At 42.1% G+C, this 21,845-nt stretch overlaps 1 protein-coding gene across 1 annotated transcript in view; it reads left to right on the plus strand.

Annotated features, from left to right (window-relative positions):
- Positions 1–18,648, plus strand: part of LOC139412047 (5-hydroxytryptamine receptor 7-like) — a 36,013-nt gene extending 17,365 nt beyond the window's left edge. The window contains exon 2 of the mRNA XM_071158835.1: positions 17,699–18,648. Within this exon, the coding sequence (XP_071014936.1) occupies positions 17,699–18,437 (739 nt within the window). The 3' untranslated portion in view covers positions 18,438–18,648. The remainder of the gene's footprint in view (positions 1–17,698) is intronic.
- The last annotated feature ends 3,197 nt before the right edge of the window (positions 18,649–21,845 follow it).

Below are 21,845 nucleotides of genomic sequence, written 5' to 3' on the forward strand. Positions count from 1 at the left end.
TCATAATTCAGTTTGCTCGGTGTTTTATTCATGGAAACATTCATTCACAATAATAGCCGTGCCTCAGAACTGCCCTCCCCCTTGTTGGGCATTTGACAAAAATAGAAAAGACGAAAAACGGTCAATGGTGTCTTTTCAATGTGACAGTCCTATAACGTCATCATTGGGAATAAAGTACTGTCTGTTTAAATCCCATAGCCATGAATTACCAAAACACATTGTTATAGAGCTACAGTGCCAATCCATCATAACGATCTGTGAGAGAGAAGAGTTCCCTTGGGACTTGGTCAATACGATAGCAGAAAGGAGAATAACACTGCCCAGGTGCCTAGACTACATCGTTTGTCCTCCTACTTAATACATTCCCTCCTCTACAATATTGACTCTGTGAGGTCAGAAGTTGCCTCAGTCGTTTACTTGGGTCCCAGTTATCATAGAACTCCAATAAGCTGTCTGGCCAGCTGACTCATAGGGAATTGAAGACATTTGCCTCACGTCATCTCCCTTACAGTTAATATCACCTCTGCTCACTGGCCTCAATATAAGAGTCTTTGTTTTGTTTTTAAAAACTTTGATGGTTTCGACCCTTAGCTCCAGTCTAAACACTTTGCCGTGGGGTGAATGCATTGGAATAAGTGTACAATTTTTCCCCACACGTACAGAGTATATACTGTATACCTTATATTGATTTTAGTACAGGCACAGACTGGTTCATTGGACCGATATGGATTTTCACCAGACCCACCTCTTGGTCCTATTTCGTCTTGTTTTTCTTTGCTACAGTAGCTACTCTGTCAGACAAAAAACTAATCAGAGATAACTTGAAACCTTTCTAGGTAAGCTTCATACGTAGAGAGAGTAGGCACAGTGATGGAACAGTAACATGGAAAACTTCCCAGAAGAAACTTCCTCAGGCAAGGTGTTAATGTCACGATTACAGTGAGGGATCATTGGGCTGATAGTGTGAATAATGTGCACATTTTGCACGGTGGGGATAGACAGGATGGATAAGCTATAAGCCTCCAGGAGATCGAGACCTGCTTCTTTGCTGTGCATATAACCTGGCAGTGACATCCACATATAATCTGAGTGAGCGGGCAGGGGGGAAAAGATCAACGGGGTCTTAATGGCGAAGGGAGTTTGGCATAAATCATGTTGCGTGTTTGGCTGTGGTGCATTATTCATCTGGGATGAACAAAAGCAAAACATTTTACACAGAGGAGGATCATGGGTATCCCATGGATGGACCAGATTATATACAGTAGATAGTGTTCTGGGTATTTGTATACACAATCGAGTCTGAAATTATTGACACCCTTAATAAAGATGAGCAAAAATTACTATATGAAACAAATAATTCAAATACTGAGCTATATTCTATGCAATTTTGGGGGATGGGGCGAATTATATTATTTTATTCGAATACAATTGCTCAAAGAAAGTGATATTGTAAAAAAATGCATACTTATTTTTCTCAAACGGTATGGGTCAAAATGATTGACACCCCTTTTTTCAATACCTTTCAATGTCTCATCTTTTGAGGATAACGGCACTGAGCCTTTTTCTAAAATGTTTTATGAGTTGGGGAACACATTGGGAGGGATCCATTTCTCCATACAGAATCCCCCTCCATACAGGGGGGTTCTACTAATCTATATGGAATTGTTTTAAGAAGGTCATACCATGGATCATTTAGCTATTTGATTTGGACCCCTTGAAGTATTATTATTTTTTTTTACATTTAAAAAAAAATATATATATATATGTTTTTGCCCTACACTACAGATGATTTTGTGAGAAGATCCAGTTTTGGGATGTCTCATGGTGTGACAAACACCTCTCAAGCTCTTTCACCTTTCACCACAAATGCGGAAGTGCGACAAAGGCGGATGCGGTTTAAGACACATCCAATGCTAAAAACGGAGATCTCTATCTGAAACTGACAGGTTTTTATGGATATTTTTTTATTGTACTAATTACATTTCCGCGGTGGCGTGGACATCGACCTCAGGGGGTTAAGGTCATAGGCATCATGAACTTTATCCAGTACCAGGACATGTTTGTTTGTGTGTGTGTGTGTGTGTGTGTGTGTGTGTGTGTGTGTGTGTGTGTGTGTGTGTGTGTGTGTGTGTGTGTGTGTGTGTGTGTGTGTTTCTGTGATTTGGTGTTGGTATAGTGCTCTCCAGCCAAGGATACTAGAGAGACACAGATACAGTTCCTTCGGAAAGTATTCAGACCCCTTGAATTTTTCCACATTTTGTTAGGTTACAGCCTTATTCTAAAATAGATTTTTAAAAAGTATAATGGTTAGAGCGTTGGGCCAGTAACCTAAAGGTTTCTGGATCGAATTTCTGAGCTGAAAAGGTAAAAACTGTCGTTCTGCCCCTGAGCAAGACAGTTAACCCACTGCTTCCCGGGTGCCGAAGACGTGGATGTCGATTAATGCAGCCCCCCGCATCTCTCTGATTCAGAGGGGTTAAGTTAAATGTGGAAGACACATTTCAGTTGAAGGCATTCAGTTGTACAACTGACTAGGTATTCCCCTTTCTCAAGCTCTGTCAGGTTGGAGGGGAGCATTGCTGTACAGCTATTTTCAGGTCTCTCCAGAGATGTTATAATGGGTTCAAGTCCGGGCTCTGGCTGGGCCACTCAAGGACATTCAGAGACTTGTCCCGAAGCCACTCCTGCGTTGTCTTGGCTTTGTGCTTAGGGTCATTGTCCTCTTGGAAGATGAAACTTCGCCCCCAGTCTGAGGTCCAGAGCGCTCTGGAGCAGGTTTTCATTAAGGATCTCTCTGTACTTTGCTCCGTTCATCTTTGCCTCAATCCTGACTAGTCTCCAAGTCTCTGCTGCTAAAGAAATCCCCACAGCATAATGCTGCCACTGCCATGCTTCACCGTAGGAATGGTGCCAGGTTCCCTCCAGACGTGGCACTTGGCATTTAGAGTTTAAATTTGGTATCATCAGACCAGAGAATCTTGTTTCTCATTGTCTGAGAGTTTAGGTGCCTTTTGGCAAACTCCAAGCGGGCTGTCATGTGACTTTTACTGAGGAGTGGCTTCCGTCTGGCCACTCTACCATAAAAGCCTGATTGGTGGTGTGCTGCAGAGATTGTTGTCCTTCTGGAAGGTTCTCCTATCTCCACAGAGGAACTCTAGAGCTCTGTCAGAGTGACCATCGGGTTCATGGTCATCTCCCTGACCAAGGCCCTTCTCCCCCCGATTGCTCAGTTTGGCCAGATTCCAAACTTCTTCCATTTAAGAATGATGGAGGCCACTGTGTTCTTGAGGACATTCAATGCTGGCGAAATGTTTTTGTACTCTTCCCCAGATCTGTGCCTTGACACAATCCTGTCTCGGACCTCTACGGACAATTGCATTGACCTCATGGCTTGGTTTTTGCTCTGGCAGGCACTGTCAACTGTGGGACCTTATATAGACAGGTGTGTGCCTTTCCAAATCATGTCCAATCAATTGAATTTACCACAGTTGGACTCCAATGAAATTGTAGAAACATCTCAAGGATGATCAATGGAAACAGGATGCACCTGAGCTCAATTTCGAGTCTCATAGCAATGTGTCTGAATACTTATGTAAATAAGGTATTTCTGTTTTGAAAATTTGCAAAAATGTCCAAAAACCTGTTTTTGCTTTGTCATTATGGGGTATTGTGTGTAGATTGCTGAGGATTTGTTATTTATTTAATCTATTTTAGAATATGACTGTAATGTGACAAAATGTGGAAAAAGTCAAGGGGTCTGAATACTGTCCTTATGCACTGTTTAAGTACATCCCTGTGGACATGTAGATTTATCATGTTGGTTAACAGTCTTCCACACAAATTATGATTGGCAGTGAATATTTGGTGTGTGTGTGTGTGTGTGTGTGTGTGTGTGTGTGTGTGTGTGTGTGTGTGTGTGTGTGTGTGTGTGCGTGCGTGGACATGTATCTACTCTACACATTACACTTCCACATATTCGGTGAGAGTATTCACTCTCAATTCCAAAACGTATCATTTAGAATTATGATGTTGCTGCAATATGACCACATTTTCCTGCTTCCCTAATCACCACCACTGACACAGGGAGAGAACATAAAGTACCATTATGATGTTGTAAATTTCCTGTGAATCACAGATGCAACCAGTTTTTCTTGTAGCTTTTAAAATGAGTAAAGGCAAGGGCAGCAAAGGTAATCTTCTCTCAATTAACAAATAGGCTACTTATTTCATGCTGGAATAGACTGTCAGTACTTTGACACCCACTTAGTAGTTTACAATAGGCCATAGCAGAGTGGAAACATTTCTAGAAATAAAAACCCTTTCACTTAATGTAGAATAACCTAGCTAAGTTTATTTTATGAATCCTCAAACAATCCATCAATGCTACTTTAAATGTACATATGTAGTATGAAAGCAGATCTGTTATATGTTATCCATAGATGCCTGTCACAATCTATGTTCACTGTGTGAGAGTACACTTTGTGTTTGCTCACCTGAAAAGGTACACTTCAGGCGTTTATCTACGAGGATAATATAAAGCATAGAGATAACAATTCCTGGCAATATTAAAACTTGTCCCAACTTGTAAAGATAATGAAAAAGATAGAGGGTATGAGCATAAGCTACACCAAATGTGTTTGAAGAGATAAACAATATTGTTTTTCACTGTAAAATGTCCCTGGTAATGGGTAATATTGAGATATAGTTGAGAGTTATGTTGTCGTATACAACATAATATACAACATAAACATAATATATATATATATTTGATCTTTCTTTTTTGCCCTAATCTTTCAGTAATATTTTGTGTTTGCAGCAACAAAGGTAAAACTACACAAAGTACCGGCATATGGACTTTCTGTGACATAGTTTTTCTGTGACGCAAGTGGATTATTCTGAGTAAAAAAAAGACTTACCAATGTCTACCTCTGCCAGTAAAAGTTTGTTTCCTTGTAGGTACATGAATGTCACCACAAAAAACACTGAAACATTGTTGGTCTACATTGATAAAACCTTATGTCTTAGTCACTTATCACTCTCTGTTTGCTGAATTTAGGGCAGCAGACATATTGATATATACTCCAGGGAAGGCTTTCACATACTGTAACATAACCAATGTATCTTATCTTTCCAACTATAGCCTAGCTATCTAGCTCGAGACATTTCCCATAAATGTCAGTTGTACAGAGACATGTTCAGAGTCTGAGCAGATATTTAGAATGCCGTGTGAAGGACACAGGAGGGGAAAAAGCATAACTTTTCTGCTGTTCTATAAAACATGTTATCACATGTGCCGATGGCACGATCAGGCTGTTTTGAAAAACTGATGCCTCCGTCTTACAGTTCTTTGAAGGAAATCTGAATTCTACCTCACTCTCTCTCTCTCTCTCTCTCTCTCTCTCTCTCTCTCTCTCTCTCTCTCTCTCTCTCTCTCTCTCTCTCTCTCTCTCTCTCTCTCTCTCTCTCTCTCTCTCTCTCTCTCTCTCTCTCTCTCTCTCTCTCTCTCTCTCTCTCTCACTGTATTTTTACGATGTTGACCTTCAAAGTGCTGTTAGGGTTTTAGTAAAAGTGTTTATGGTCCCACTTAGAGGTTGCAATGCAGATCCCATTCCATTAAGAGGTTCCATTTGACACAGCTACAGTTGAAGTCGGAAGTTTACATACACCTTAGCCAAATACGTTTAAACTAAGTTTTTCACAATTCCTGACATTTAATCCTAGTAAAAATTCCCTATCTCAGGTCAGTTAGGATCACCACTTTATTTTAAGAATGTGGAATGTCAGAATAAATCAAATCAAATCAAATTTTATTTGTCACATACACATGGTTAGCAGATGTTAATGCGAGTGTAGCGAAATGCTTGTGCTTCTAGTTCCGACAATGCAGTAATAACAAGTAATCTAACTAACAATTCCAAAACTACTGTCTTGTACACAGTGTAAGGGGATAAAGAATATGTACATAAGGATATATGAATGAGTGATGGTACAGAGCAGCATAGGCAAGATACAGTAGATGGTATCGAGTACAGTATGTACAAATGAGATGAGTATGTAAACAAAGTGGCATAGTTTAAAGTGGCTAGTGATACATGTATTACATAAGGATACAGTCGATGATATAGAGTACAGTATATACGTATGCATATGAGATGAATAATGTAGGGTAAGTAACATTATATAAGGTAGCATTGTTTAAAGTGGCTAGTGATATATTTACATCATTTCCCATCAATTCCCATTATTAAAGTGGCTGGAGTTGAGTCAGTGTCAGTGTGTTGGCAGCAGCCACTCAGTGTTAGTGGTGGCTGTTTAACAGTCTGATGGCCTTGAGATAGAAGCTGTTTTTCAGTCTCTCGGTCCCAGCTTTGATGCACCTGTACTGACCTCGCCTTCTGGATGATAGCGGGGTGAACAGGCAGTGGCTCGGGTGGTTGATGTCCTTGATGATCTTTATGGCCTTCCTGTGACATCGGGTGGTGTAGGTGTCCTGGAGGGCAGGTAGTTTGCCCCTGTTGATGCGTTGTGCAGACCTCACTACCCTCTGGAGAGCCTTACGGTTGAGGGCGGTGCAGTTGCCATACCAGGCGGTGATACAGCCCGCCAGGATGCTTTTGGTGACAAGCCGAATTTCTTCAGCCTCCTGAGGTTGAAGAGGCGCTGCTGCGCCTTCTTCACGATGCTGTCTGTGTGAGTGGACCAATTCAGTTTGTCTGTGATGTGTATGCCGAGGAACTTAAAACTTGCTACCCTCTCCACTACTGTTCCATCGATGTGGATAGGGGGGTGTTCCCTCTGCTGTTTCCTGAAGTCCACAATCATCTCCTTAGTTTTGTTGACGTTGAGTGTGAGGTTATTTTCCTGACACCACACTCCGAGGGCCCTCACCTCCTCCCTATAGGCCGTCTCGTCGTTGTTGGTAATCAAGCCTACCACTGTTGTGTCGTCCGCAAACTTGATGATTGAGTTGGAGGCGTGCGTGGCCACGCAGTCGTGGGTGAACAGGGAGTACAGGAGAGGGCTCAGAACGCACCCTTGTGGGGCCCCAGTGTTGAGGATCAGCGGGGAGGAGATGTTGTTGCCTACCCTCACCACCTGAGGGCGGCCCGTCAGGAAGTCCAGTACCCAGTTGCACAGGGCGGGGTCGAGACCCAGGGTCTCGAGCTTGATGACGAGCTTGGAGGGTACTATGGTGTTGAATGCCGAGCTGTAGTCGATGAACAGCATTCTCACATAGGTATTCCTCTTGTCCAGATGGGTTAGGGCAGTGTGCAGTGTGGTTGAGATTGCATCGTCTGTGGACCTATTTGGGCGGTAAGCAAATTGGAGTGGGTCTAGGGTGTCAGGTAGGGTGGAGGTGATATGGTCCTTGACTAGTCTCTCAAAGCACTTCATGATGACGGAAGTGAGTGCTACGGGGCGGTAGTCGTTTAGCTCAGTTACCTTAGCTTTCTTGGGAACAGGAACAATGGTGGCCCTCTTGAAGCATGTGGGAACAGCAGACTGGTATAGGGATTGATTGAATATGTCCGTAAACACACCGGCCAGCTGGTCTGCGCATGCTCTGAGGGCGCGGCTGGGGATGCCGTCTGGGCCTGCAGCCTTGCGAGGGTTAACACGTTTAAATGTCTTACTCACCTCGGCTGCAGTGAAGGAGAGACCGCATGTTTTCGTTGCAGGCCGTGTCAGTGGCACTGTATTGTCCTCAAAGCGGGCAAAAAAGTTATTTAGTCTGCCTGGGAGCAAGACATCCTGGTCCGTGACTGGGCTGGATTTCTTCCTGTAGTCCGTGATTGACTGTAGACCCTGCCACATGCCTCTTGTGTCTGAGCCGTTGAATTGAGATTCTACTTTGTCTCTGTACTGGCGCTTAGCTTGTTTGATAGCCTTGCGGAGGGAATAGCTGCACTGTTTGTATTCGGTCATGTTACCAGACACCTTGCCCTGATTAAAAGCAGTGGTTCGCGCTTTCAGTTTCACACGAATGCTGCCATCAATCCACGGTTTCTGGTTAGGGAATGTTTTAATCGTTGCTATGGGAACGACATCTTCAACGCACGTTCTAATGAACTCGCACACCGAATCAGCGTATTCGTCAATGTTGTTATCTGACGCAATACGAAACATCTCCCAGTCCACGTGATGGAAGCAGTCTTGGAGTGTGGAGTCAGCTTGGTCGGACCAGCGTTGGACAGACCTCAGCGTGGGAGCCTCTTGTTTTAGTTTCTGTCTGTAGACAGGGATCAACAAAATGGAGTCGTGGTCAGCTTTTCCGAAAGGGGGGCGGGGCAGGGCCTTATATGCGTCGCGGAGGTTAGAGTAACAATAATCCAAGGTCTTTCCACCCCTGGTTGCGCAATCGATATGCTGATAAAATTTAGGGAGTCTTGTTTTCAGATTAGCCTTGTTAAAATCCCCAGCTACAATGAATGCAGCCTCCGGATAAATCGTTTCCAGTTTGCAGAGAGTTAAATAAAGAATAATAGTAGAGAGAATAATAGTAGAGAGAATTATTTATTTAAGCTTGTATTTCTTTCATCACAGTCCCAGTGGGTCAGAAGTTTACATACACTCAAATGGTATTTGGTAGCATTGCCTTTCAATTGTTTAACTTGGGACAAATGTTTTGGGTAGCCTTCCACAAGCTTCCCACAATAAGTTGGGTGAATTTTGGCCCATTCCTCCTGACAGAGCTGGTGTAACTGAATCAGGTTTGTAGGCCTCCTTGCTCGCACACTCTTTTTCAGTTCTGCCCACAAATCTTCTATGGGATTGAGGTCAGGGCTTTGTGATGGCCACTCCAATACCTTGACTTTGTTGTGCTTAACCCATTTACCCACAACTTTGGAAGTGTGCTTGGGGTCATTGCCCATTTGGAAGACCCATTTGCAACCAAGCTTTAACTTCCTGACTGATGTCTTGAGATGTTGCTTCAATATATCTACATACTTTCCCTTCCTCATGATGCCATTTATTTTGTGAAGTGCACCAGTCCCTCCTGCAGCAAAGCACCCCCAAAACATGATGCTGCCAACCCCGTGCTTCACGGTTGGGATGGTGTTCTTCGGCATGCAAGCCTCCCCCTTTTTCCTCCAAACATAACGATGGTCACTATGGCCAAACAGTTCTATTTTTGTTTCATCAGACCAGAGGACATTTCTCCAAAAAGTACTATCTTTGTCCCCATGTGCAGTTGCAAACCGTAGTCTGGTGTTTTTATGGCAGTTTTGGAGCAGTGGCTTCTTCCTTGCTGAGTGGGCTTTCAGGTTATGTTGATATAGGACTCATTTTTAAGATATTTTGCTGTTGTTTTGAGATTGATTTGCACTTTTCGCCACAAAGTACTTTCATCTCTAGGAGACAGAATGCGTCTCCTTCCAATGACGGCTGCGTGGTCCCATGGTGTTTATATTTGTGTACTATTGTTTGTACAGATGAACGTGGAACCTCCAGGCGTTTGGAAATTGCTCCCAAGGATGAACCAGATTTGTGGAGGTCTACAATTTCTGGCTGATTGCTTTTGATTTTCCCATGATGTCAAGCAAAGAGGCACTGAGTTGGAAGGTGGGCCTTGAAATACATCCACAGGTACACCTCCAATTGACTCAAATGATGTCAATTAGCCTATCAGAAGCTTCTAAAGCCATTACATCATTTTCTGGAATTTTACAAGCTGTTTAAAAGCACAGTCAACTTAGTGTATGTTAACTTCTGACCCACTGGAATTGTTATACAGCGATTTATAAGTGAAATAATCTGTCGGTAAACAATTGTTGGAAAAATGACTTGTGTCATGCACAAAGTAGATGTCCTAATCGACTTGCCAAAACTATAGTTTGTTAACACGAAATTTGTGGAGTGGTTGAAAAACGAGTTTTAATGACTCCAACCTCCAAAGTGTATGTAAACTTCCGACTTCAACTGTATATACAGTATATACACATTCTTAAAATAAAGTGGTGATCCTAACTGCCCTAAGACAGTGAATTTTTACTAGGATTAAATGTCAGGAATTGCAAAAAAAATGAGTTTAAATGTATTTGGCTAAGGTGTATGTAAACTTCCGACTTCAACTGTAGCACATTGCGTAATTAAGAGTACGATGTAGATTACACAGAATATAGGGTAAAGCAAGCATGGGCCACCATGATTGGATTGAAGCCATGGACTAGTTAAAGCATACATATTCAGCTTCCATCGATAGATGTCGTTGTATGATAATGAAGAAAGAGTTGACACATTCATGAATATTTGAGTGACCATTTTAGGACCCTCACTAAATGAGTTCGGTTCTATAATTTTTTTTTATTTTTTTAGGTATAATTACCCGCAGTATCCAGAGGAAACGATAGAGCTTATTATCTAATCACAAACTCATATACACACACACTATAATGAAATTTGACATACACACCTGCTCTCATATGTAAAGTGACAGGCCAGCTGTGCACTGTATTAGTGCGCCCATTAGACATGTATCGTTTTGACAGTAATAGCCGGCTATTATCTTTATCTGTGGGAAACTCTATAAACTCCAGTGGTGCAGGTGGTTTCTGAGGCCTGTAATGATCCACTGGGCCATAAAACATCAACGTTTTATTGACCCATACACAGTACCAGCCACTGAACAGGCTGGTTGGTGTGAGGAAGGAAGCAAGAGAGACAACAGAAGAGAGAAAATCTAACATTTCAGGATATTATGTGCTCAAGAGGTTTCAGGGGCAAGGGTTACTGCTCAAACATCCTCCACTTGTAAAGTGGAAAGAGTCGATGAGGCACAGGTCAGACAAATATTAGGTCTACAGATGATTTTATGCTTAAGACTGGCTGGTATGTTTCAGCACCTGCAAGGTAAAAGTAAAAAAATGTCAACACACATGGTCATACAATTTTTTAAGAATCCAATAGTGTCACAGGGTAGGGAACAATGGTATGGAAGCCGAAGCACATGTGTAGTATTTATTTATTTAAAAATACTTCATCTGTGCTTGATTGAACATTGCCTATTGGAACCAATGGAATCGTCACAGAAGGGTCCCAACACCACCCATCTGGCTCTTGATCATTCTCTCAATCTGCATTCTCAATCAAATTCTCAAAGTATTTGAAAAAATAAATAGATAAAACCGTCCAAGGGTGACTCAGTCAGTGTGTAAGAGACAAGGCCAGTTTATATAGGCACTTACTGCTCCTAACTGACCTCTCCGTTCACTCATTTGAACCTTGACCTGGCCAGCGATGGGCTAGACAGCCAGGGTCAGTCAAGTGTCCATACACATACTAAGAGGGGCAGGCGTTAATGGGAGAAAGCCCAATTAAAAGGCCTTTCTCTTTTTTGCTAACTTAAGATAGGAGTTATTAGGTCACTGATGTCATTATACAGGCACATTTGTGAGAGTCGTTAGAAGTCAACCCCTTTCTCTTGAGATCTGCAACAAGGTAGTGTTGTCAATGAGATGTAGGAGGACTTGTAAAGCAATGGCAGCATACTTTAATACAGAGCTATTCAGTATGAAGATGTGCTGAAGTTGCTGTTTTTCTGTGCATTCAAGTTTTCCATGGCACTGACATTTTCTTTATATTTAGCAAACAAACCATGAAGCAAGCAGCAAATGTACTGAACGTTGAAGGAAAAACAGCAACATGACAGTTCCCGCGTTCGGAGAAAAATGAACTTCTTTTCAGATTAGCATCAGCCCTGGCTGCACATGTGCGTTTCGTTCAAATCCACTGCTCTCTCATCTGTACAAATATAGGACGTGGTTATTGCAGATGCACATGACGTCTGATATTTTTACTAAAGCAGAACGACATTTGAAAAACTCAATCCAATTATTTTGTGTATACTGAAATCCTCCCTTTAAGATAAACCCAATGTATTAGAAAGTTACAGAATTCTACTCTTATTCTTAGAAAGACAATCTATGTAGGCCTAAAAACTATCCAGCCGACTATATTTATTTTTTAGTGCGCTGCTTTTTTAAGAGGGAAGCCATTCCAAATGAGCCACTCCAGCCCAGTTAAATATTTCACCATGTTTCCTATCTCAGACATAAAAGGCTTGAGTGGTGCTCCTGGCTCCTGGAGGTGAGTGACAGCCACTACAACCATGATGTGCATCCAGGCCCTTCCATTCTGCATGTGTGTAGAAAATAGTTCCACTTTACTGTGCTTCACTAGCCTAGCAGAAGTAATGGAACTCTCCATTAGCTTAGCCACTCTGTTTGTCTAGGGCATTGTAATCCCCTAGGGCTCAGGAACACAACAACTGTGGATAGGCCCTAATCCATCTGCAAAAAAAAGCAACAAAAAAAGAAGAGCTCAACTACATTTGATAAGAGCTGTCCCTCTTCTGTCTCTATCTGGCTCAGTGATAAGTGGTGACATTCTATCAGGGAGTGCATCCCAAATCGCACCCTATTACCTATAAAGTGCACTATTTTTAATCAGGGCCCATAGGGCTATGTTCAAAAGTAGTGCACTGTGAAGGGAATAGGTTGCAACCAGTGTGATTCACCTGTTTCCACTTTGTGTATTCTGGGGAGGTGATAATAACTAATAGACATCTGTGGTGACACTTTCATGATCACCTTGATGTTGGACTGGACTGTTTCCCTCATGTGTTTTTTGTGGTGACACTGGAAATGCATGATGGGATAGCAAATCTCGATTTACAAAAAACATTCAGATCATGTAAAAGCAGGTAGCCAAGTTGTTAGAGCGTTGGGCCAGTAACTGAAAGATTGCTGGATTGAATCCCTGAGCTGAGAAGATAAAAATCTGTAGTTCTGCCCCTGAGCAAGGCAGTTAACCCACTGTTCGCCCGGTGCCGAAGACATGGATGTTGGGTTAAATGTGGAAGACACATTTCAGTTGAAAGCATTCAGTTGTACAACTGACTAGGTATCTTTCCTTTCCCTAAAACAGAAAGCTTGAGATTGTGTTACACGTGGGATATGAACCCGGATCACCCACAAGAACAACCAACATTTTACACAGTTAGATTGAGAGGATATTCCCTCTTGGGCTGAAGGCAGACACAGGTGTTGAAGTTCGCAGGTGGGGCATCACGTAACCATGACTGACTCATGTCTGCTACATATGTTTCATGAGTCACTATATCAAGGAGTTTGACTGACAAAAGTATAAAATAATTGCATTCCAGCATATGTAAATCAGTCTAATTCTATAGGGGCAAAGATGGCGATATTAGTGTCCAAATTACGATTGGTTCCTAAAACGTCCGTTATCATGGAAAGGCCAAGCAGTATGAGGCACTGATACAGAATCACTCATGTGTTTTACTTTTCCCACAGATTTTCGTGTTGTTTAATAAAACATTTATGGCACAGAGAGAGGCATTATGTTTTTTTCTGAATTTCCTCGGAGGATAACCTAGGACAGTTTAAGCCATATGTTTACATACACCCTAGCCAAATGCATTTAAACTCAGTTTTTCACAATTCCTGACATTTAATCCTAGTAGAAATTCCCTGTCTTAGGTCTGTTAGGATCACCACTTTATTTTAAGAATGTGAAATGTCAGAATAATAGTAGAGAGAATTATTTCTTTCATCTTTTATTTCTTTCATCACAGTCCCAGTGGGTCAGAAGTTTACATACACTCAATTAGTATTTGGCAGCATTGCCTTTAAATTGTTTAACTTGGGTCAAACATTTGGGTAGCCTCCCACAAGCTTCCCACAATAAGTTGGGTGAATTTTCCCATTCCCCCTGACAGAGCTGGTGTAACTGAGTCAGGTTTGTAGGCCTCCTTGCTCGCACACACTTTTTCAGTTCTGCCCACAAATTTTCTATGGGATTGAGGTCAGGGCTTTGTGATGGCCACTCCAATACCTTGACTTTGTTGTCCTTGAGCCATATTGCCACCACTTTGGAAGTATGCTTGGGGTCATTGTCCATTTGGAAGACCCATTTGCGACCAAGCTTTAACTTCCTGACTGATGTCTTGAGATGTTGCTTCAATATATTCACAGAATTTTCCCTTCCTCATGATGCCATTTATTTTGTGAAGTGCACCAGTCCCTCCTGCAGCAAAGCACATCCACAACATTATGCTGCAACCCCCGTGCTTCACGATTGGCATGGTGTTCTTCGGCTTGCAAGCCTCCCCCTTTTTCCTCCAAACATAACGATGATCATTATGGCCAAACAGTTCTATTTTTGTTTAATCAGACCAGAGGACATTTCTCCAAAAAGTACAATCTTTGTCCCCATGTGCTGTTGCAAACCGTCGTCTGGCTTTTTTATGTTGGTTTTGCAGCAGTGGCTTCTTCCTTCTTGAGCGCGCTTTCAGGTTATAGAACTCATTTTACTGTGGATATAGATAATTTTGTGCCTGTTTCCTCCAGCATCTTCACAAGGCCCTTTACTGTTGTTCTGGGATTGATTTGCACTTTTCGCACGAAGTACATTCATCTCTAGGAAACAGAACGCGTCTCCTTCCTGAGCGGTATGACGGCCGCATGGTCCCATGGTCCCATACTTGTGTACTATTGTTTGTACAGATGAACGTGGTACCTTCAGGTGTTTGAAAATTGCCCAAGGATGAACCAGACTTGTGGAGGTCTACAACATTTTGTTCTGAGGTCTTGGCTGATTTCTTTTGATTTTCCCATGATGTCAAGCAAAGAGGCACTGCGTTTGAAGGTAGGCCTCTAAATACACCCACAGGTACACCTCCAATTGACTCAAATTATGTCAGTTAGCCTATCAGACACTTCTAACGCTATCATTTTCTGGAATTTTCCAAGCTGTTTAAAACTTCTTCGGGATAGGGGGCAGCATTTTCACTTTTGGATAAATAGCGTGCCCAAATTCAACTTCCTGCTACTCATCCCCAGAATATAAAATATGCATATTATTAGTAGATTTAGATAGAAAACACTCTGAAGTTTCTAAAACTGTTTGAATCATGTCTGTGAGTATAACAGAACTTATGTAGCAGGCAAAACACAGAGGACAAACCATTTAGATATTATTTTTTTGAGGTCACTGTCTATTCAATTTGTTTTTCATTGGGAAACCAGATTTCTAAGGGAATTGTTTGCAGTTCCTACCGCTTCCACTGGATGTCACCAGTCTTTAGAAATTGGTTGAGGTTATTCCTTTGAATGAGTGTCACATCATGTGTACTTTTTGAGTGGCGCATGGCTCGAAAAGTAGCGTCAGTTTGTTGTCTTCCTGTATTGAACACAGATAGTTCCGTCTTCAATTTGATCGATTATTAACGTTTAAAAATACCTATAGTTGTATGACAAAAGTAGTTTGAAATGTTTTGGCAAAATTTACAGGTAACTTTTAAGATATTTTGTAGTGACGTTGCGCAAATTGGAAGCTGTGTTTTTCTTGATCAAACGCGCCAAATAAATGGACATTTTGGATATATATCGACGGAATTAATCGGGGAAAAAAGGACCATTTGTGATGTTTATGGGACATATTGGAGTGCCAAAAAAGAAGCTCGTCAAAGGTAAGGCATGATTTATATTTTATTTCTGCGTTTTGTGTCGCGCCTGCAGGGTTGAAATATGCACTTCTCTCTTTGTTTACTGTTGTGCTATCATCAGATAATAGCATCTTATGCTTTCGCCGAAAAGCCTTTTTGAAATCTGACATGTTGGCTGGATTCACAACGAGTGTAGCTTTAATTTGGTATCTTACATGTGTGACTTAATGAAAGTTTGATTTTTATAGTAGTTTATTTGAATTTGGCGCTCTGCATTTTCCCTGGCTATTGGCCAAGTGGGACGCAAGCGTCCCGCCTATCCCAGAGAGGCACAGTCAACTTAGTGTATGTAAACTTCTGACCCACTGGAATTGTGATACAGTGAATTATAAGTAAAATAATCTGTCTGTAAACAATTGTTGGAAAAATGACTTGTGTCATGCACAAAGTAGGTGTCCTAAGCGACTTGCCAAAACTATAGTTTGTTAACAAGAAATTTGTGGAGTGGTTGAAAAACAAGTTTTAATGACTCCAACCTAAGAGTATATAAACTTCCTACTTCAACTGTATATCTATCCTGTTATACTGTGGCCTACATCATGTATCCATTTAACATGGGCTACCCCCGGATATATTAAAAACTCATTCAGTCTTACCACAGCTGTGTACATGCACTGGGACTGACTGAAAGAGAGAGAGTTTAAAACCAGTGTTTTTTTTGCATTAGTCAGAGTTGAGGTGGGGGAGTGAGTGGAGTGGTGCTGGCATGACTGTGGCGTTGTGTAACCAAGTTATGACACACACAACCATATTTGGTGTTGCTGTCTCTTTCCTTCTTTTTTGGAAGACTTCTAGGAAACATGGAGTCCATTCTCAGTCAATGTCAATCACTACTGTCTATTGAGAGTAGATAACCGGCCTGTAACCTAACGCTCAGATATTGTACCCCTCCGGTTTGTGCGAAGGATAATTGTCCACGAAACATCACATTTTAGAAGTTTAGGTCTTAATTTTTTTAAATTCCGAAGCCAGTGGTGGAAAAAGTACCCAATTGTCATACTTAAGTAAAAGTAAGGTAAAATAGAAAAAGACTCAAGTAAAAGTGAAAGTCACCCAGTAAAATCCTACTAGAGTAAAAGTAAAAAAGTATTTCGTTTTAAATATACTTAAGTGTCAAAAGTAAATGTAATTGCTAAAATATACCTAAGTATCAAAAGTGAAAGTATAAATAATTTCAAATTCCTAATATTAAGCAAACCAGACGGTGCGATCTTCTTGTTTTTAACATTTACAGATAGCCAGAGGCACACTCCAACACTCAGACATAATTTGCAAACAAAGCATGTGTGTTTAATGAGTCTGCTAGATCAGATGCAGTAGGGATGACCAGGGATTTTATCTTTAAGTGCATGAATTAGACACTTTTCCTGTCTTGCTAAGTATTCAAAACGTAACGAGTACTTTTTGGTGTCAGGGAAAATGTATGAAGTAAAGTACATTATTCCTTCAGGAATGTAGTGAAGTAAAAGTAAAAGACATAAATAGTAAAGTACAGATACCCTAAAAAACTACTTAAGTAGTACTTTAAAGTATTTCTACTTAAGTACTTTACACCATTGGCCGAAGCCTTTTACAACCGTGATCCGATGGGATTTGTTTTTTAAGCCATTTAAGCCGTACAGTACACTATACATTTGAATTCCCTAAAGTCAGTACAGTGTTGTCAGTACATTGTACCCCAAGAGCTGCTCTTATGACCGGAACAGTAGTTCTGTAGATTCCTTTAAGCCTCTTTACAGAAGGGTAAGGAGTCAATGGCTCTTAAAAAGATGATGGAGCTTACACTTGACCATCACATTAAAGAGAGTGTTTTTTTCTTTGAAATTAATAATAAACTCTTTGATGTACTGTACAAGGCTAAGACTACGAGCAGCCTTGATGTATCTAGGGCGAGAGGCTGCTCTTTTGTTGCTCAAGGTAATGATAAGCAAGCAGTGCTGTAGTGTTTTCTCAGAGGGGACAAAACTTTGTAAAACAAGCAGATGATACAGGAGACTCAAACAATTGCAAAAACAGGCTGGAGATTCATTGTACTAATTTCAGAGTATAGTACTCCTTATCCTGCTGCCCTAGTGTCTTTATGTTTTGCATTGTATGTAGCCTGCTTGCATTTCTAAATGGGATAATAAAGTTTATCTGGTTAAATTATTTGTGTTTCTTCTCTCTCAGGTATCTGGGGATCACCCGCCCCCTCACATACCCAGCCAGGCAGAACGGCCAGCTGATGGCCAAGATGATCCTGGGGGTGTGGCTGGTGTCCGCCTCCATCACCCTGCCACCCTTCTGCGGCTGGGCCAAGAACGTCCACGCGGGCGGCGTGTGCCTCATCAGCCAGGACTTTGGTTACACCATCTACTCCACGGCTGTGGCCTTCTACATCCCCATGCTCGTCATGCTCTTCATGTACTACAAGATTTTCAGGGCCGCCCGCAAGAGCGGCCTCAAGCACCGCTTCACCGACTTCACCCGGCGCGAGCGGCTGGAGACGGTGGCAAGCGAGGCACTGAGGATGCAAGGCCTGAAGCCGCAGGGCGTGGCCGAGGAGTGTGCGGTGCTGTCCCGTCTGCTGACCCGCGAGCGCCGCAACATCTCCATCTTCAAAAGGGAGCAGAAGGCTGCCACCACGCTGGGGGTGATCGTGGGCGTGTTCTCCATCTGCTGGCTGCCCTTCTTCATCCTGTCCACGGCCAGGCCCTTCATCTGTGGAGTGGAGTGCAGCTGTGTGCCCATCTGGCTGGAGAGGTTCCTCCTCTGGCTGGGCTACGCCAACTCCCTCATGAACCCCTTCATCTACGCCTTCTTTAACCGGGACCTGCGCTCCACCTACAAGGATCTGCTGCGATGCCGCTACCGCAACATCAACCGACGCCTGTCCGCCGTAGGTGTGCACGAGGCCCTTAAGGTGTAGGAGGAAGAGGACAATGACTAGGAGAGTTTGGGGCCCCAGAAGCATCCAAGGAATTTCTAATCCTGTCCTCATTGTAAAGACTACTGGCTGCTACTCTTTGTGATTGTATAATAGAGGCTGAGGGATGACCTGTGACCTGTGGCTGTAGATAAAGACAGAGACAGACTGTTAATACCTCTCTAACACGCTGTAGAGACACAGAGACAAGGCCATCACTTAGGTCTGTGTCTGTCTGACACACACAGTCATTCTATTTTGGGACACAAAACCATAGACCGTATTTGACGGCCTATTCAAGTTGACACTGGCTTTGTGCATATGCTACAATTCAGTCCTGACTTCATATTCATGTCAGGAAGATGATGCATTGACTTGGGAAATCACATGCGGACCCTGGCGATAATTCTAGGTCATTAAAAGCATGGGCTGCAAATGGATTTCTGCACAATGACATTTGCTAAATTAATGCTTGCGCAAGGGGTGCCATTGGCTGTTGACTTAAACCAGTGAAGGTCACGGAATCTGTATCTATGTAACTGTTTCCAGTTCAACTTATCTGTCGTCTAGTAGGTGATGATGGTGAACAATTGAAAGTGGTCTGTATAGGAACATGTGAATCTATTATTTTTTGGAGGCAGGCAAGTGTTTAATGTTCACCAACAAAAACACTGCAAAACAGAAAGCATCCATTGTCAGTTTATTTTCAGACATGCCTTTGAACACATCTATCTCTGCAAAGTCAACCCAATGGACACCCACACAGACCCAGGGGAAACACACACAGTACATGGCCAAGATTATATATTCCTTTGGAATATAAATCGTAATGTGAATGAAGGCTAACAAACAAAAGTTAATCTTGTAATGTTACCACAAAGCACTTGAGGGTGGTAGGGATAACAAGCCTATGATTTGACGTGATTTAATGGGGAAGATGTTAGAGAGGTGGTACAACAAGTAGGCCTAATGGTTAGAGTTGGAGAATGTTCTGGAACAAACTACATACATCTCTGAGAAATGCCCATTTACAAAATCCACAGGAATCCTCACCATTTCATTTGGCATTCATTGTTCAGTGGATTCTGCTTGAAGCCCACATCTGTCTAACATGCTATGCATTATCCATGGAAGACCAGAATGTTGTGCATAGTCAGTAGCACACATGTAAAACATGTAGAAGGTGCCCACTGGGCACACACTGGTTGAATCAACATTGTTTCCACGCCATTCTAATTAAATGATGTTGAACCAACGTGGAGTAGACATTGAATTGACGTCTGTGCCCAGCGGGTGATGACAGATCTTAATAATTTTCTCCAAGTTCAGTTTTCACAACACACAAACAGTTGGTTGGCTGCACGAAACAGACAGATTTTCCCTACTGATTTGATTGTGTTATAACAAAATTGTTCAACTATGATCCATTAAGGAAAGGCACTCATTGTGCTGATGAGGTTCTCCCAACAAGGAATGAGTCCACCCATCAAAGTCTTCATCGCTAATGCCTGAAGCAGCAGGTGTTGCTACTTCTGGTCTCTTTCATAGCAGGATGTGGTCAAAACTTTTATGAACTCTGCATCAACTTGGTTTATTCACAACAACTCTGTTCTGTTGTAATCTGTGTAAAAAAATTGTATAGTTGAAGCAGTGTGTGCTTTTCTCTACCTCGGTTTTCGGAAAATACTTGTTAATTATTATTGCAAACAGATATATTCCTGGCTTGCACTATATTTTGTCATATGATTCCTTGTTATTTAAGTGTCTAGTGTCGACGGCATTCATTGACATACCCTTCTACAACTGCTTTGTGAACGTTATTCTCCCAAATGTACCTGGAGAAATTAGAGTATATTTCTTTCATCACTTTGTAAATAAAGCAGCACTTGGTTTAAAATCAAAAATGGGTTTCTGCCAGAATGCACATATATTCCACAGTCACTCAGACATGTATGTGGTCATAAACTATTTAATACCCATAGATTTAAAAGCTCTGCCAGCTGTTTCACACTTAAAACAAGCCTTATCTTACACTTTAAAACAAGAAGCCTTCACAAACCACGTTTCCATCCACAGTTTTAATGTGAGTCACAACAACTTTGATGGAAACAAGAAGTTTTGGTGTAATTAGCCTACTGGCCTAATTATTTTGTTTGACATGGTGGGGTCTTTTTGTGTCTGCACACGCCTTAATGTGCAAATATATAGATAATAACAATCATATCGAAGTCAATTTGGAGTCAGGCGATGAGATGGTATGTGGTCCTCCCACTACGACTGCAGTTTAATAGGCTACAGATTAAATAATTTATGGTGAACTTCACAGGGTGTTGAAAGTGCACGGTGATGAGCTTGATGATGCTTTCCAATAAATATAGAGGGTCTTATTCTGGTGACATGATGAGCGATGCTTAACTGCTGTTTGTTAAGCAGAGCAGCAAAGGGGAACCCTAGAGCAGACTCAGATGAGGAAACAGAGATGAATGAACCTAGTTATTTATTGTAACACAGGGAGATACGGAGTGCAGATCCGGGGAAGCTTGGATGAGTTGTAGGAAACCAGATGTGGAGGCTGAGGTTGGAGTGTGCTGGGTTGGGACAGTGTAAACAGGTCCGGAGGGGAATCCAAGGGAGTGGTGGTGTGGTCCAGAATAGGGTAGCAGGGTGGTGAGATGTGGATCAGGAGCCAGAGTCAGGGCGGCAAAACTGCAGTGAGAGGATAAACAGGTACAGCAGGGTAACAGGATCTTGAATAATATTAATGGCTAGAAGCATAAACTGACTGAGCAGAGATTACAATCTGGCAGAGTGGAAGTGGCAGAACTGAGTATTTGTAGAGGTCTTGATAATGGAACGAGTTGGAGCTGGTAGGGATCTGCTCTGACTCCAGCACAACTGTCTCCTAACACACAATCACACACAAACAGAAAGGGAGGAGGAAAGAGAGAGAGTGTACTGGGGGAATGGTTGCAGGTCAAGCAGACACCGGATGACCACGAGGGGGTGTGGCAGGAGCACATGTGACACTGTTTGTCAAAAAAAAATATTCTCGCTCTTATTCATAATAATCTCATCATGTAGACTAGACAACCAGCCTGCACAGCCTACCCGCACTGTGTCTGCGAGCTGTTGGCTAGAGCGCAGTTGCCAAGACCAGAGTAGGCACATTTGCTATTTAACACAACAGTTTTCTGACAAAACTAGTTGAAAGTGCGATGGAAACTCATTGAACTTTCTATTTTTATTCGGTACATGAAAACTTAAGCTCAAAAGTCAATTTTGTGTGCCCTACGTCATCATGCGCGGATCTTTATCCACAACAAGTCCATTTGGTGGAAACATACCACTGGTGGAAACATACCACTGGTGGAAAATATGCATATTTTCTTTATGCGGATTCTAGAATATTCG

Source organism: Oncorhynchus clarkii, chromosome 6 (genome assembly GCF_045791955.1).
Source record: "Oncorhynchus clarkii lewisi isolate Uvic-CL-2024 chromosome 6, UVic_Ocla_1.0, whole genome shotgun sequence".
In the NCBI taxonomy this organism is placed as follows: Eukaryota; Metazoa; Chordata; class Actinopteri; order Salmoniformes; family Salmonidae; genus Oncorhynchus; species Oncorhynchus clarkii.